Below are 19,426 nucleotides of genomic sequence, written 5' to 3' on the forward strand. Positions count from 1 at the left end.
AAGGTTAGCGATATATACATGGATTAGGATTAGTAGATCAAACTCATAAGCCTCTGAAACAAATTAATGCTATGTATTTTCTAAGGAAAAGGACCATACCATGCTAAAGTTTACATGCTTATCGTTAAAAACTACTTTGTTAAAGTTTCGTAGACTAGTTGTCTTTTTATCATTGATCTGCACTTCAAAATGCAACATTTAATGTTGATAACACATGGAAAAACCAAATGTAGTAGTAAGATTTTACAAAGAATCTAAATTACTCAATGTTTAAGTGAAAATACCGAGGGATTAGCAATCCTTCCATGCCATAGTAAATACCACCTGGCTTAATCTGCAAAACCGACAAACAAAATGTTTTATACCAACAAAGTACAAATGATGCATATTCTTTCATATGTTTCTACTTTGACTTAGAAATCGAATCGATGAAGGCAAATCCCGAAATGCCGTTGGAACATATTGTGGTATCATCACAGATCGCAGATAGATATATATTCTTAGTATGTCTGAAGCTAACAACTTTAACCTTGCAAGCTCAGGGGAGGTTGAACCTACAATTAGAAGACAGACCCTTCGATCAACACCAACCACAACCATCCCGGATGCGGGTGGAGATTAGGCGGCATAGACAGGTGACGGTGGAGGCAAGTCACGTGGGCGTTCGTAAGCCCGGACATGCCACGACGCACCCGACCGCAGAGGCAATAAAAGCGATGGGAGGCTCCACCTACTCGGCTTCAATGCTGGGTTTATGGCTGGTTCGATGTGCATTCATTGCGCAGCTCAGTTCGAGGCATATGGCGCTGGCTATTTACGCTCCCCCGGTCGCCTGGATTCATACCTGCAAACATTCCAAGCAGAGGATAGTGGAGGAGATTCTGAGCACAAATTATCTGTGGGATTCTGGTTCGAAGGTTGATTTAAGGATGCCACGAGAGAGGCCAGGGATGGGTAGTCGCAGGGGTGGTTCACGGGGCAGCTCAGCCGCCCGGCGCCTTGTCAATTCGCCCTCCTCCTTGGCGGAAATAACATATGAGCACATTAGAAGCTCAAACAGATCTATAGGATGCGGAGCTATGCGTGGGTGGGGAGAAATTTCGGAATGTGGGCATCTGGAGCACCCGGCTGTTCGTTACCGAATTCCTTGTACGCTGGAAAACAATACTCTGATAGTTTCAGTCATGGTGGAACACTGCAATAACCACAGAGGTCCTCTAGACAATCTGGGCGCGCCGGTGGTCGACATGCAGGTCCTAGCGGTATATATGCGAGGGCCTCCCCCAAATTACGCTCCTCCAGCCACCCAAATGGACGAAGCAGGCCCCAGTGTTCCAGTTCAGAGAGCGTCGAGCGCGGAAATGAGGGTCTCACAAAAGCCCAAAGGGCAGGTGAAGGATGGGGAAGTCTCGCAGAAGCTTAAAGGTTCGGCGAAGGAGGAGCCCCAAACGACCGATGAGGATTAGCTCCGCTGTCATCACATTCCATGCTGCCAGGAAAGCAACTCTTTTTGCTCCATGTCGATATACTGTGCTCTTTGTCTTTCTATCTACATGTCGTCCATATCGGACTATGTATCCACTATGTCAGTCCACCGTGTCAGTTTGTCGGTTTGTCAATCCACCGTGTCAGCTCACATATCCATTGTGGCGGCTTTTAAGTTTACTGTGTCGATTCATTTTTGTAATGATGCTACTCTGAAGGTTTTTCATGAAGACAATCCTGCTGAAGATGCAGGGCCACAGCCCTGGTGTAACCTTGATGTAAATTTTGATTTTTGTAATATAAATTAGCCTAGATTTACGGAGAAAAAAAAAAACACCAACCACAACCAATCTATTTGGGGTTCGCCAAGTCTCCTCATTAGGAGGTGGTCGCGTAGGGGTGGTCGGTCAGCAAGGTACGTACCTTTGTGATCCAAGAAATGAAGACACGATACCAAAGCCATAAAAGCGAATAGACAGGTTGGGGTAGGACCGGAAGATGCCTTCTTTTTCGGCAAGTGCTATTTCATGGACTATAGCATCATTAATGCACCAGATTGCCGTCACCGGGAGAGCCCATCGCATGCATGGATGCATGGATGGGCATCTACGAATTTTCTGCCGCCTCTGTCTCGGCCTTGATTGCCGCCGCCGCCGCCAGTACTCATTTAATAGCAGACGAATTTGAATTTGAATTTTGAGTTCGAATTTAAAATACCGCCCAAACAAAATTCAAATTTCTATAACCATAACCGGTCAGTCGATGTTCTTTCTTCAATTGCTATGGTGATGTCGGGAGGGTGCAGCTCAAGGCCGCCAGTCCCGCCCTCTGTACTAGTTTGGTATGAAAGTCATGGAAGAGGCCACAGATCGCTTTGTTTCTGATTCTACACCAACGAAGATCAAGAAAGAAGTCGCTTATCGGTCAAGAAACACGAGCCATAAACAATTTCGAATGAGATCGGAAGATAGAAAGAAGATGGGTAGCGATATGGTTGAAGAGATTATAAGTGGGAAAATGGCAACGTTGCCACTCACGCTGAGGGCCGTTGACATGAGCTTCACTGGTTTATTCTCCACTTTACCAACTCATGGTGAATTGAGGCCGCCTCTGTGTTATTTCATTCTTTCCCCGAAGGACATTTTTTTTATTCATTCTTTAGCTACGAACTTGTTTGCTCCATACTTTGGCTCTGAAGAAGGCTCCGCTCATTTTGCCGCAATTCATAAAATCTTAGGAGCTAGCAATGCATTCAAGCTTTTACTCCATATTCCCATGAAAGAAAGCTGCCAGGCAGTTGTCAACATATCGTATGAGGCAGAGGCACGACTCCAACATCCAGTCTATGGCTTTGTTGCGCACATTTACGCCTTGCAGCTTCTTGAGAACGTTTATACAATGTGTATATGTCGATAGCCTCTGCAGATGCATTTTTTGTTCCTTATATTTGCAGAAATTTTCTTGTTCTTTATATTTGCAGAAATTTTCTTGTTCTTTATAGTTTCAGAAATCGGTTCTGTAGGTGTCTTTGGACTCAAGATATGTCATGAATGTATTACAGGTTGCTTGTCTGCAGGCGGAGCTGGAATTCATGCAAGCACAGCTGGCGAGACGCCGTTCATCTGGATCAGCATCGGCCTCCGCGATTTATCAGGTCATGTTTGCTTCATCATACAGTCAACGTCCACATCAGGTCCCTGCACCATCCCATATGATCTGCCAGCCATATAACCATCGATTCCTCGGTGTGAAGGGGGAGAACGCCTGCGTTTCGCTAAATTCAATCGACTGCTATTTTTTCGTGTCTCCAAGTGACAATTTGTAGCCACAAATGAAGGTCCTCCAAAGATGCAGAAATCTTGACAAAACTGTAGTAGATAGCGAAGACCTGGAGGATCAGGGTGGTGCTCTTCTTCTGACAGCTTAAGCTTTTCAAAATTTAGCAAACAATAATAACTTCATTGGCCCCCGCCTACCAAATTGTGTCAAGATACATCTGGATTTGCTTTGATTCAACTTTTTTATGGTAAAGGAACTACGAAGAGTGCCAATCTGGCGACGAATCTGGAGGAAGATACTTTGACTGTAGGTGGTTTTGTAAAAGGAATATGGATAGATGGCCATGAATTTAGAGGAATACTTTAACCAATCGTGCAGAGGAGCGGGAGATGGAATTCGGCATTATGTTTATGTTGTAATATATTTTAACCAGATTAATATGTTGGTCTCTATCGTCTTTGATAGTTATTTATTCCTCTATTTCAATGACATTCAGAGAGACATCCTTGGCCCTTTGTGCTCATTGAAATGAAATTATTGCAGTAGTTTGATTGTTACAAGTTTTTGCATATTTTTCAATTAAATTTTGCTTATTACAAGTTTAAGTTTAAGTCTAAGTTTTTGTTTTATTTATTTATTTATTTAATTTTTATTTTTTTTTCATATTTTTCAATTAAATTTGTAATTCAAATAATTTCTTTGGATACCATTTACATAACACTTTAAAAAATACTATAGAAATTTTGATTTAGAATATAATTTAAAAAAAAATAAGAAAGGGACAATTACAAAGAAGTCAAGTCATAGTGTTTGAATTATAAATGATGATTATTAATTAATGTTATAAAGGGTGTATTTTATATTATTTTCAAAAAACAAAATGTATTTTATATCATAAATTATAAATTAAATTAATTTAAATTAGGTTTAGAAGTATTTTTTAACTTATGTTGTAATGTAATGTTTAACATTTTAATTAAGTCAAATTAAATAAAATAAAAATTAAAGAAAAATTAAATCATAAAAATTAATATAATGTAAAGATTTTAACTAGGTCAAAATAAATAGTGGAAATTATGACTTATCATGAAAAAGAAATAGATAAATTCAAAATAACTAAAAACTGAACATTTAAAAAAATATATATTAATAACAAAATATCCATTAATAACATATAATTATATAACACTCTCAAGGTTCCCGGAAAATTAGTTAAAAGCACCAAAGGAAAATGTAGAAGTTTAAAACAGGGAGAAAAACACTCAAAAGTCATAACAAATGGAATGCAAGATTGAAAACTGGATTAAATGAAAAATATACATTAAATAATACTTCATTATTTATGATGGTTTAAACAAATATTTTTTAAAGAAATTATCATTAATATTTTTCATATTAACTATAACATAATAATTAAAATTATAAATAAAGATTTTTTTATTAAAAAACAATATATTTTAAATATCAAATTTAATAATATAATACATAATTAAAATTATATTATATTTTTAAATAAATTAAAAAATAAAAATAAATTTCATTTTATATGTGTGAGATATTATACATTTTTCTATTTTGTTTTATAAAATAAAAATATTTATTTTTTTATTTTTAAAATTAATATTTTAGTTTAATAATTATTATTAGTTTTTGTCAAGACAAATTAGAATAATTATCTTTAGAATTGACCAATACAAATTACAATGTTTAATTTTAAAAGATAAATATCTATTTTTTATAATATTTAGTCTTATTATTGAACAATGCAAATTATAATATTTTATTTTCAAAAATAAATATTTATTTTTCAATATTATTAAAAAAACCAAAATTTCACCAAGAAAATAATGGAACCTTCCTCATCATTTTGAAAAAATCTAGCAAGAATTTTTGGAAATCAAGATTATAATTGTCAAGCTTCGGGATTATGAGCTCCTCTTGGTAGATATGGAGTTAAGATGGACTAGCTAGTAAAATATATAGATGTGTGTATTACCAAAAGTATATATATAAAATATATAGATGCATGTATTGCCAAAAGTGTATATATATATATATATAAGGGTTGGCTCAAGTGGTTTAACAAAACCATGGCTTGTCAAACCTAGATCCCAAAAACTCCTAAGAGTAAATTGACTATTTTACCTCAATTTTATTTTAAATATTAATTTTTATGTAATTTGACAAGTCAAAATGCTTATTTTTCCCAATTACATGGAAAAGCTCCTCTTAACACAATAAACTTTAATATTTTTTTGTTCAATACCAACTAATGAACGTTTTATTTTAATTTTTAATTTTATTAATAAATTATGAGCATAAATAATTATTCATTACTTTTCTTATTACAAACTACAAAGGATCAAGATCAAAGTAAATGGTTGTCATAATTTAAATATCAATATATTTAAATATTACTTCCCTTTGGACTTACCATGGTATAAATTTATATTTGCTTTCAATCCATTTTTTTTTCCATTTTATAATAGACTTATATTTTCTTTAAAGTAAATCTAATATTGTTAGTGTTATTAGTGACATATAATAATATTTTTTTTTCAATTCTAGTAGTAAGTAAATTTATATTTACTTTAAAGTTAACATTTTTTTTTTAATTTCACTTTTATTTTATTTTTTATTTTTTTAATGCACTTTATTTTTTAAAACTTAAATTTATACTGTTTCAAGTTATTGAGCCGAGAGGCCCATTGTACACTCCAATCTGAGGGGATGTGTAAGTTTGTTCGTAGTCTCTCCAATCGAATTGACACATTCTCTAAATAGAAAAATAATGTGGTCTATTATAATAATAATAATAATAATAATAATATGCTTAAAAAAATTGTGAGTAAGTGTTTAAATCTTATACTTTTCAGAAATATTTCAATAGGAGATTTAATAGATCTATGTTAACTAATTTGCATTTATAAAATGTCTCTTTGTATATGTTATGTAAAATATTTTAATGTCAATTATGTATACATTGTATATCATTTAAAACAAATTATATATATATATATATATATATATATATATATATATATATATATATATATATATATATATATATATATATATATATCATGAACAAATAGGTTCTGTTGGTTAAAATGTTTATTTGGTCCTATTCAAAAATACAATTTAAACAATGAAAAATTATACATTATATTTTTCACTCTAAGGAAGTTTACATGTGAAGAAATTTGATCCCTCTAGGCTCATGTTAAATTTGTACTTAAGATGGATCGATGGATCTATGATGGTTTAACAACACTTGCCCTATTATAAGTTGTAGAGTACCGCTCAACGCAATAATAAATATTATATTAATACAATTTATTTTTATAAATGTAAACAATCATGCATTGATGTATATAACATGATTAAAGGACCACAAAAGCATATGTTTGGTTTTTCTTCTATGGTTTAAGCTCGCTTCTTTTTAAGAAGGTTTTTTTTAGGGGTAGTTCTCAGGTGAGTAGGTGGTTAGTGAAACTTAGAGAGGGTGTGTCATTCATTTTCTCGATGCCTTTTGCTGTCCTAAAAATTGTAGCATGTTTTGATGGTGGATTCAAATTCTGAGCTCATTGATTATGACACTAGTCCTCATTATGGACCTTAGGATTTTGGCTATACTAAGGAAAGAAATGCATTTAATGGTCTTACTGTGAACACAGTTACAAAAGTCTCGATTAGAGATGTTGCTATTAATGCATATTTTATTTCTAATTCCACTCATAATGGTTTCTCCCTAGCTATCTCTTAAGCAAATGGCTCCTCTCTTATATGCCATGAAGATCTAGTCTCATATGTGATGTCGTCAAAGGAAGTGGTTTCCTTCAGTGCTCATCCTAGAAGCAGTGAAGGAAAGTGAAGAAAATGGCGAAAGTGCATGTGAGGTAAGCCAAACAAGGTGGAAACAGTGGTATGCGAGGACAATGTGACAAATGAACAAAATTCCAAGAAAATTATACAATAGTAATTTGGTACGTTTATTGTTAATCCAATTTAGTATATTTGTGAGGCACCATGTGCTATATATGCATGAAAAATCTCAAAGACACACACACAAATTAACTATAAAATCATTCTCAAATCAAATTCTTATCCAACATTGGATATTCTATGGAAAAAATATGAGTTGATTGTATCATTACGTTCAATAGTGTTCTATTGGATCCACTTCGTCTGTCAAATTAAAAACCTTTGATCAAAACATAAATCATCAAAATAATATTGTAACAACCCTAGTCAAAAATCCATGTAAAATTTAATAAAGGTAAAATAAGACCTTGGTCATGGGACATGTATTCCAAGTTGAATGTGGGTAAAACATCCTAGTGGGTGTTCATTTTGTTTATTAATGGCTATGGAAATTGGCAAAGGCAAAGTGACATCAATTGGCATTTTGTTTATGGAAATAAAGGAAAATACAAGAAAAGGGAGGTGAAAGGTCACAGGTTCCATGTGAGGAGAAAAATGAAGGAAAATAATGAAAAATTGATGAAAATAGATGCCTCATTAGTAAAAAAGCTTCCGAGGATCAGTTCATGGCTTTTCATCAGTTCTGTTTTGGAGCTCTCATTTTCTATCTCTCTCTCTCTCATACTCTTAGACACTTAGAGCTTTTCTTGGGGAACTCTTGGAGGAGTGTAGCATACTTGGGATTTGGAGTAAGAAGGCAAAGGAAAAGAAGGAAAGCACAAGAGGACATCGAGATCAGCAACTACAACAGGTTTTTCCTGCAGATACCGAGTTACACATATGATTTCCTCACTACTTTTGGCATGCATGGCATATGCATGTGGTTATTTGGTCATGAATGTCTTTGACATGGAGGATTTCCTAGATTGATAGTGGTTTTTCCTAGCATTTCCATATCTGGATATCCATGGTGTTGTGGTTTGAGTTATTGGTTCTTGAAAGCCTTGGTTAGACAAACACTCTTGAAGTCTTGTAACAACTTGGGTTGACTTACTAGTGCTGGAAGCCTTTGTTTCAAAAATGCTCTAGAAGCCCTTAGTAGGTTGAGTTACTAGTCCTTGAAGCCCTAGTTGGACAAACGCTCTGGAAGCCCAGTGACAACTGTGGGTTGAGTTACTAGTCCTGGAAGCCCTGGATGGAATAGACACTTTGGAGCCTTAGACAACTTGGGTGGAGACAAATCTGGTGATGGTGAGTGATGTTCGACTATGAGGTGGGATCATTGATTGAGGTTTTATGTGGTTTGGCCTATGGAAGCCCTGGTTTTCTTTTGATTGATTTGTTTTATGAGATCCCGGGTTCATGCTTGGAAGATGACACAAGGGTGATTGGCTGAAATAAAGCTTCGGTTCACCTCAATCTATGGTTAGGTGGTTCGTGGAAGTCTCAATCCTAGTCGACCTATGAAATGATCAATAAGGGATCCTTCTCGTTGGTATTTTATGGGTAAATATACTTGTTATATGTGGTTTATATGGTTGTTATATCCTTGATATTTCTATTGGTTATATGTTGGTTATGAGTGATTTTTATGACAATGAGAATGTATGGCTATCATAATGTTTTGATTAATTAATGAATGAATAATGAATATATGGCTTAATAGATGGTAATCAATTTGTTGTGATGAGGCATCAATTTTTCTTAGTGATTCTTAGATAAGTGTGAGACCCCTATGCTCAAATTTGTTGTTTTAAACTGAAGAATGCATATTTGTGACATGTTTAACAAAATGTATGTCATGGCTAGTAGGGGTCTAGTCAAGTCCTTGTTCAATTATTTACATTTGTATGGTTTTTTTGATGTTACTTTCAATTTTTGAAAGTTTCATGGAGTTTTGGCTAGTGGCCCAAAGTCCTGTACCTAAAAAAGTGGCAAAGAATCCAGAGTAGCTGGCACATAACTACTTGGAAAAAGTCCCAAGTTGCAAACATGCCTTGTTGTGGGAGTGACTAGGGGGTCCTAGTTGCATGTGTGCCCATGTCATGGGAGAGAATGAGGCTTTAATGCAGCAAAATGTTAGGTTGTCTCAGGGGCTAGTCACCTGGAAGGGTTGGATGGCTCCTCGGGGTTTTATTACATGTGTAGAAGGTTAGGTTGGTTGTGTTCCATCAGTTGCACTTCCTTAACTGATACATATGGATTTGAATCATATCATAGTAACTCTTTGTCACATGTTTACCCTGGTTGGATGATTACTTAGGTAGATGTGGGAGGAGGGTGTTACGAATACTAGCATCCTCAACATATCATTCACATTGAGTAATGATTAAATAATGAAACCAATAGACAAGGGATTGCAATAGACACAACTCTGAAAGTTCTATGTTTAGAGGGTCATTGACACTAGTGATTTATTCAACATGGGATCTATATTGATTCGTTTATAATAAAACCACAAATAGTATAAGAAAAATAATGGCAATAATGAAGTACTGGTACATCACATATGCAACAGTAAATCAAATTCAATGGAAACTACAATACAAAAAATGAATCTAAATCTAATCTACCACAAAAAATATACAAGTTAAGGCACTACTTCTAAGATGAAGGGGGGGTTGCCTTCTCTCATAAGTATTCTCGTAACACATTCACAAACTCAAAAAATCATAAAATAATTGTGCACAAACTGAGATTATATTGCATTAATAAAATAAGGTACAAATTATCCAAGCCTTCAGGGATATTGTAAAAATGATTCTAGTATGATGAAAATTAAGTCATGTAACACACCTAGGTAGCCTAGGATTTTACTAAAGAGTTTTCACTCTAGCGATTTTTTTTTCCTTAGCTAATTATTTATGTTTCTCAACACTAAATAATTGTTGTATTCAATATTCTTTGATCCATAATGAATTAAGCAAAGCTTTTCGGAAGAAATCACATAAGAGAAATTTTTGGCCTTATGTGATTTCTACCGAAAGACTTTTCTTAACTAAATAATTGGTTAAGTTTTTCTCAGAAATATCCCCCAAAGCTACAATCAGGCTTGATGGTAAAGTCTTAGGTGACTCTTAGTGTATAAAGTCAATGTAAAATACCATACTAGATCATGTTTAAAGTTTCACAAAATTTGGTTATGTCAAAGTGTCAACTTTTAATTATTAAAAATTTCCACTATATGAGATTTTTAATAATTCTTTGATGTAAAATGTAAAAAAAAGGTGTTGTCTATATAAGTTGTAGGGGGTATTGAAGACTCAAAATTAGACCTCAACACCTCAACTTTCTATTAGACAACTCTGAGGGTCAAAATATATGTCTTAACCCATCATTTTCTATTTTCCATTTTTCAACAAAAACTTGCAATTAATTAGCAAAAAATTAAAATGAGAGGAAAATAAAATTATCCCCAAGTGAAAATGATCAAAAAATAAGATGGAAATTACCAAATATTAAAGTCAAGTCAACAATTTGTGGGAATTCTATTTACTAAGAGGAAATGGCCCAAGGAAAAATTTGATTGTCTAGAAACAAAGGTCCATGACCTAACAAAATCAATGCTTTAAAAGGATGGTCCATGATTGTTATTTTGAATGAGACATTCTCGAGGGAAAAATTAAGAAAAATATTTTTGTGGTCTAGGATCAAAATTTTGGTCAATCCATCTCCTCCTTCAAGGAAAACGAATTCTCTCATAGAAATCGACACAGTTCATCGAAGGATCAAACCTTGGATCTAGCCGTTTGCTTAAGGAACCTAATTGTTTTCACTTGGAGGCTTGCCTCCCTCATTTTTCTATAAATTGAGCCCTTGTCTTCTCATTGTAGCACTAGTGGGTTTTTGGTTGAACCCCTAGCCTTCATTTTCATTGTATTATCCAATCCCATTTGGATCTAACAATATGTTTTTCGAGGTGTGTAGAAATCATTTTTTTGAGTTAGATCTTGAGCATTTGGGGATGTTTTCAGTTGAACCAACCAACTCTCAAGCATAGAAGTGAAAGAATCCAAATTAATATCTTTGAAAGGCTTATGAAAAATGGGCTTCTTATAGAAATATTATAAAATAATAGTGAAAATAATAAAATAAGATTAGATTAACTCATCTAGTTTTGGAGTGAAAAAACAAAAAACTAGTTTTTCAACTCCTATTGTCAACTTATCTCTATCTGATTTTCCTCAAATTTCGACCAGGAGCACTCGTTGAATGCATAATTTCATTGTGCATCCAAAGAGTACTCGTGTTGCATACTTTTGATGGACCCTACTACACAAAAAAATGTGAAATACATGAAAACACATTATTGCAATCATGTGTTTCATGTATTTCACATTTTTTGTGTAGTAGGGTCTGTTAGAGTCGGTCTGTTCAGCTCTTCGTCAGAGATCAAAACCTCTTTTATTGCATTTCATCTTAGGTGTCTCATTCAGCTCGATCATCTGCATTCCATTAGGAGCATCGATCTTTTGACGGAAGGGTCTTGTCTCCATACTTCCCTCATGTCATGTACCTGCTGGTTCGTGTCTGATCATCAAAGTTCATAAAATCAATTTTACAATCATTATGGATGGTCTTTTGGTCACCCAAGAGTCATGTCAGTCATTAGGTGTAGAGTTTCGCAAATTTTGTCTTCAAAGTGTCCAATAATGCCACCAGGCCAGAGGGAGGTTCTAAACAAGTTTTTATTTCAAAAAATTTCATCATCATATTGTTGAACTATGACTTTTCTTCAAAACTCTGTTTTGAAGAAAAATCGACATTTCGTCCTTTGTAATAAATTGCCATGTAAATTTCAAAATTTCAGTTCTTGGATATTTCAGATGCAACCCTGGTCATCCTTGGATATTTCAGTTCTATGTTTTAGCTCTTTTTCGGGTATTTTTTTGGGTCATTTGAGATTGATTTATCAAAAACTTGTTAAATTGTAAATTTACTTTGTGTAATCTATGTAATCCTAGTGCTCAAAGGGATTTTCAAAGAGTTGAATCCATTTATACATTCAAAAATGCAATTTAAACCATGAAAAATTATATATATGATGATGATGATGACCACGGAAATCTATCAAATCTTCAGAAAAGAGATATGATGATATGCGGAAGAGATGCGCATATGCGCACATCTTCCGTATATGCACAGTTTCCGTATATGCGCAATTCCTGTATACGGAAATTGGGCATATACGGAAGAGATGCGCATATACGGAAGACATACGCATGTCTTCCGTATATGCGCAGATTCCATATACAGAAAATGTGCATATACGGAAACTGGGCATATACGGAAGATATGCGCATATGCACAATTTCCGTATATGCCCAATTTTTGTATATGCCCAATTTCTGTATACAGGAATTGCGCATATACGGAAATTGTGCATATACAGAAGATGTGAGCATATACGGAAATTGGGCATATACGGAAGATATGCGCATGTCTTCCGTGTATACGGAAGATGCTCTTTTTAGCCCAAAAAGTGGGAACTAAAGTCTAGAGCGCACCTTTTAGCCCAAAAATTGCAATCTCACTTGAAAACAGGTTAGTACTTGTGATTTTTGGGTTTTTGGTTTTTTTCCATATATGCCCAGTTTCCGTATATGTGCACATCTTCCGTATATGCCCAGTTTCCATATATGCGCACATCTTCCATATATGCCCAGTTTCCGTATATGCGCACATCTTCCGTATATGCACAGTTTCTGTATATGCGCACATCTTCCGTATATGCCCAGTTTCCGTATATGCACACTTCTTCCGTATATGCACAGTTTCCGTATATGCACACATCTTCCGTATATGCCCAGTTTCCGTATATGCGCACATCTTCCGTATATGCACACATCTTCCGTATATGCCCAGTTTCCGTATATGCGCACATCTTCCGTATATGCCTAGTTTCCGTATATGCGCACATCTTCCGTATATGCCCAGTTTCCGTATATGCGCACATCTTCCGTATATGCGCAGTTTCCGTATATGCACGCATCTTCCGTATATGCCCAGTTTCCGTATATGCGCACATCTTCCGTATATGCCCAGTTTCCGTATATGCACACATCTTCCGTATATGCCCAGTTTCCGTATATGCGCACATCTTCCGTATATGCCCAGTTTCCGTATATGCGCACATCTTCCGTATATGCCTAGTTTCCGAGTTTCCGTATATGCGCACATCTTCCGTATATGCCCAGTTCCCTATATGCGCAAATCTTCCGTATATGCCCAGTTTCCGTATATGCGCACATCTTCCGTATATGCCTAGTTTCTGTATATGCGCACATCTTCCGTATATGCACAGTTTCCGTATATGCACACATCTTCCGTATATGCACAGTTTTCGTATATGCGCACATCTTCCGTATATGCCCAGTTTCCGTATATGCGCACATCTTCTGTATATGCACAGTTTCCGTATATGCGCACATCTTCCGTATATGCCCAGTTTCCGTATATGTGCACATCTTCCGTATATGCCCAGTTTCCGTATATGCGCACATCTTCCGTATATGCGCACATCTTCCGTATATGCACAGTTTCCGTATATGCGCACATCTTCCGTATATGCCCAGTTTCCGTATATGCGCACATCTTCCGTATATGCCCAGTTTCCGTATATTTGCACATCTTCCGTATATGCACAGTCTCTGTATATGCGCACATCTTCCGTATATGCACAATTTCCGTATATGCGCACATCTTCCGTATATGCCCAGTTTCCGTATATGCGCACATCTTCCGTATATGCCCAGTTTCCGTATATGCGCACATCTTCCGTATATGCCCAGTTTCTGTATATGCGCACATTTTCCATATATGCGCACATCTTCCGTATATGCACAGTTTACGTATATGCGCACATCTTCCGTATATGTCCAGTTTCCGTATATGGACACATCTTCCGTATATGCACAGTTTCCGTATATGTACACATCTTCTGTATATGCCCAGTTTCCGTATATGTGCACATCTTCCGTATATGCGCACATCTTCCGTATATGCCCAGTTTCCGTATATGCGCACACCTTCCGTATATGCCCAGTTTCTGTATATGCGCACATCTTCCGTATATGCACAGTTTCCGTATATGCGCACATCTTCCGTATATGCCCAGTTTCTGTATATGCGCACATCTTCCGTATATGCCCAGTTTCCGTATATGTGCACATCTTCCGTATATGCACAGTTTCTGTATATGCGCACATCTTCCGTATATGCACAGTTTCCGTATATGCGCACATCTTCCGTATATGCCCAGTTTCCGTATATGCGCACATCTTCCGTATATGCCCAGTTTCCGTATATGCGCACATCTTCCGTATATGCCCAGTTTCCGTATATGGGCACATCTTCCGTATATGCCCAGTTTCCGTATATGCGCACATCTTCCGTATATGCACAGTTTCCGTATATGCGCACATCTTCCGTATATGCACAGTTTCCGTATATGCGCACATTTTCCGTATATGCGCACATCTTCCGTATATGCACAGTTTACGTATATGCGCACATCTTCCGTATATGCCCAGTTTCCGTATATGGACACATCTTCCGTATATGCACAGTTTCCGTATATGCACACATCTTTCGTATATGCCCAGTTTCTGTATATGCGCACATCTTCCGTATATGCACACATCTTCCGTATATGCCCAGTTTCCGTATATGCGCACATCTTCCGTATATGCCCAGTTTCCGTATATGTGCACATCTTCCGTATATGCCCAGTTTCCGTATATGCGCACATCTTCCGTATATGCCCAGTTTTTGTATATGCGCACATCTTCCGTATATGCCCAATTTCCGTATATGCGCAGTTTTTGTATATGCACACATCTTCCGTATATGCCCAGTTTCCGTATATGCGCACATCTTCCGTATATGCCCAGTTTCCGTATATGCGCACATCTTCCAAGTAGTTATGTGCCAGCTACTCTGGATTCTTTGCCACTTTTTTAGGTACAGGACTTTGGGCCACTAGCCAAAACTCCATGAAACTTTCAAAAATTGAAAGTAACATCAAAAAAACCATACAAATGTAAATAATTGAACAAGGACTTGACTAGACCCCTACTAGCCATGACATACATTTTGTTAAACATGTCACAAATATGCATTCTACAGTTTAAAACAACAAATTTGAGCATAGGGGTCTCACACTTATCTAAGAATCACTAAGAAGCATTGATGCCTCATCACAACAAATTGATTACCATCTATTAAGCCATATATTCATTATTCATTCATTAATTAATCAAAACATTATGATAGCCATACATTCTCATTGTCATAAAACTCACTCATAACCAACATATAACCAATAGAAATATCAAGGATATAACAACCATATAAACCACATATAACAAGTATATTTACCCATAAAATACCAACGAGAAGGATCCCTTATTGATCATTGCATAGGTCGACTAGGATTGAGACTTCCACGAACCACCTAACCATAGATTGAGGTGAACCGAAGCTTTCTTTCAGCCAATCACCCTTGTGTCATCTTCCAAGCATGAACCTGGGATCTCATAAAACAAATCAATCAAAAGAAAACCAGGGCTTCCATAGGCCAAACCACATAAAACCTCAATTAATGATCCCACCTCATAGTCGAACATCACTCACCATCACCAGATTTGTCTCCACCCAAGTTGTCTAAGGCTCCAAAGTGTCTATTCCATCCAGGGCTTCCAGGACTAGTAACTCAACCCACAGTTGTCACTGGGCTTCCAGAGCGTTTGTCCAACCAGGGCTTCAAGGACTAGTAACTCAACCTACTAAGGGCTTCTAGAGCATTTTCGAAACAAAGGCTTCCAGCACTAGTAAGTCAACCCAAGTTGTTACAAGACTTCAAGAGTGTTTGTCTAACCAAGGCTTTCAAGAACCAATAACTCAAACCACAACACCATGGCTATCCAGATATGGAAATGCTAGGAAAAACCACTATCAATCTAGGCAATCCTCCATGTCAAAGACATTCATGACCAAATAACCACATGCATATGCCATGCATGCCAAAAGTAGTGAGGAAATCATATGTGTAACTCGGTATCTGCAGGAAAAACCTGTTGTAGTTGTTGATCTCGATGTCCTCTTGTGCTTTCCTTCTTTTCCTTTGCCTTCTTACTCCAAATCCCAAGTATGCTACACTCCTCCAAGAGTTCTCCAAGAAAAGCTCTAAGTGTCTAAGAGTATGAGAGAGAGAGAGATAGAAAATGAGAGCTCCAAAACAGAACTGATGAAAAGCCATGAACTGATCCTCGGAAGCTTTTTTACTAATGAGGCATCTATTTTCATCAATTTTTCATTATTTTCCTCAATTTTTCTCCTCACATGGAACCTGTGACCTTTCACCTCCCTTTTCTTGTATTTTCCTTTATTTCCATAAACAAAATTCCAATTGATGTCACTTTGCCTTTGCCAATTTCCATAGCCATTAATAAACAAAATGAACACCCACTAGGATGTTTTACCCACATTCAACTTGGAATACATGTCCCATGACCAAGGTCTTATTTTACCTTTATTAAATTTTACATGGATTTTTGACTAGGGTTGTTACAATATTATTTTGATGATTTATGTTTTGATCAAAGGTTTTTAATTTGATAGACGAAGTGGATCCAATAGAACACTATTGAACGTAATGATACAATCAACTCATATTTTTTCCATAGAATATCCAATGTTGGATAAGAATTTGATTTGAGAATGATTTTATAGTTAATTTGTGTGTGTGTCTTTGAGATTTTTCATGCATATATAGTACATGGTGCCTCACAAATATACTAAATTGGATTAACAATAAACGTACCAAATTACTATTGTATAATTTTCTTGGAATTTTGTTCATTTGTCACATTGTCCTCGCATACCACTGTTTCCACCTTGTTTGGCTTACCTCACATGCACTTTCGCCATTTTCTTCACTTTCCTTCACTGCTTCTAGGATGAGCACTGAAGGAAACCACTTCCTTTGACGACATCACATATGAGACTAGATCTTCATGGCATATAGGAGAGGAGCCATTTGCTTAAGAGATAGTTAGGGAGAAACCATTATGAGTGGAATTAGAAATAAAATATGCATTAATAGCAACATCTCTAATCGAGACTTTTGTAACTGTGTTCACAGTAGGACCATTAAATGCATTTCTTTCCTTAGTATAGCCAAAATCCTAAGGTCCATAATGAGGACTAGTGTCATAATCAATGAGCTCAGAATTTGAATCCACCATCAAAACATGCTACAATTTTTAGGACAGCAAAAGGCATCGAGAAAATGAATGACACACCCTCTCTAAGTTTCACTAACCACCTACTCACCTGAGAACTACCCCTAAAAAAAACCTTCTTAAAAAGAAGCGAGCTTAAACCATAGAAGAAAAACCAAACATATGCTTTTGTGGTCCTTTAATCATGTTATATACATCAATGCATGATTGTTTACATTTATAAAAATAAATTGTATTAATATAATATTTATTATTGCGTTGAGCGGTACTCTACAACTTATAATAGGGCAAGTGTTGTTAAACCATCATAGATCCATCGATCCATCTTAAGTACAAATTTAACATGAGCCTAGAGGGATCAAATTTCTTCACATGTAAACTTCCTTAGAGTGAAAAATATAATGTATAATTTTTCATTGTTTAAATTGTATTTTTGAATAGGACCAAATAAACATTTTAACCAACAGAACCTATTTGTTCATGATATATATATATATATATATATATATATATATATATATATATATATATATATATATATATATATAATTTGTTTTAAATGATATACAATGTATACATAATTGACATTAAAATATTTTACATAACATATACAAAGAGACATTTTATAAATGCAAATTAGTTAACGTAGATCTATTAAATCTCCTATTGAAATATTTTTGAAAAGTATAAGATTTAAACACTTACTCACAATTTTTTTAAGCATATTATTATTATTATTATTATTATAATAGACCACATTATTTTTCTATTTAGAGAATGTGTCAATTCGATTGGAGAGACTACGAACAAACTTACACATCCCCTCAGATTGGAGTGTACAATGGGCCTCTCGGCTCAATAACTTGAAACAGTATAAATTTAAGTTTTAAAAAATAAAGTGCATTAAAAAAATAAAAAATAAAATAAAAGTGAAATTAAAAAAAAAAAATGTTAACTTTAAAGTAAATATAAATTTACTTACTACTAGAATTGAAAAAAAAAATATTATTATATGTCACTAATAACACTAACAATATTAGATTTACTTTAAAGAAAATATAAGTCTATTATAAAATGGAAAAAAAAATGGATTGAAAGCAAATATAAAGTTATACCATGGTAAGTCCAAAGGGAAGTAATATTTAAATATATTGATATTTAAATTATGACAACCATTTACTTTGATCTTGATCCTTTGTAGTTTGTAATAAGAAAAGTAATGAATAATTATTTATGCTCATAATTTATTAATAAAATTAAAAATTAAAATAAAACTTTCATTAGTTGGTATTGAACAAAAAAATATTAAAGTTTATTGTGTTAAGAGGAGCTTTTCCATGTAATTGGGAAAAATAAGCATTTTGACTTGTCAAATTACATAAAAATTAATATTTAAAATAAAATTGAGGTAAAATAGTCAATTTACTCTTAGGAGTTTTTGGGATCTAGGTTTGACAAGCCATGGTTTTGTTAAACCACTTGAGCCAACCGTTATATATATATATATATATATATATATATATATATATATATATATATATATATATATACACACACACACACTTTTGGTAATACACACATCTATATATTTTACTAGCTAGTCCATCTTAACTCCATATCTACCAAGAGGAGCTCATAATCCCGAAGCTTGACAATTATAATCTTGATTTCCAAAAATTCTTGCTAGATTTTTTCAAAATGATGAGGAAGGTTCCATTATTTTCTTGGTGAAATTTTGGTTTTTTTAATAATATTGAAAAATAAATATTTATTTTTGAAAATAAAATATTATAATTTGCATTGTTACTAAATATTATAAAAAATAGATATTTATCTTTTAAAATTAAACATTGTAATTTGTATTGGTCAATTCTAAAGATAATTATTCTAATTTGTCTTGACAAAAACTAATAATAATTATTAAACTAAAATATTAATTTTAAAAATAAAAAAATAAATATTTTTATTTTATAAAACAAAATAGAAAAATGTAT

General features: G+C 34.6%; 1 protein-coding gene across 1 annotated transcript; it reads left to right on the forward strand.

Moving 5' to 3' along the window:
* Positions 1 to 2,296: 2,296 nt before the first annotated feature.
* Positions 2,297 to 3,216, forward strand: LOC149199289 (uncharacterized). Its single transcript, XM_089400533.1, has 2 exons — positions 2,297 to 2,887; positions 3,047 to 3,216. The coding sequence occupies exons 1-2, from the start codon at positions 2,329 to 2,331 to the stop codon at positions 3,214 to 3,216; spliced, it is 729 nt and encodes a 242-aa protein (XP_089256659.1). The 5' UTR covers positions 2,297 to 2,328.
* The last annotated feature ends 16,210 nt before the right edge of the window (positions 3,217 to 19,426 follow it).

Source organism: Pinus tabuliformis, chromosome 2_1 (genome assembly GCF_031772625.1).
Source record: "Pinus tabuliformis cultivar Carrire ecotype Pingquan chromosome 2_1, CPIR1, whole genome shotgun sequence".
Lineage (NCBI taxonomy): Eukaryota > Viridiplantae > Streptophyta > Pinopsida > Pinales > Pinaceae > Pinus > Pinus tabuliformis.

Bases quoted from the DNA above. Each gene is read 5' to 3' on its own strand.
- LOC149199289 (XM_089400533.1), top strand. From the start codon at position 2,329: ATGAAAGTCATGGAAGAGGCCACAGATCGCTTTGTTTCTGATTCTACA. The intron at 2,888-3,046 runs GTATATGTCGAT...AATGTATTACAG, and splicing joins TGAGAACGTTTATACAATGT to GTTGCTTGTCTGCAGGCGGA.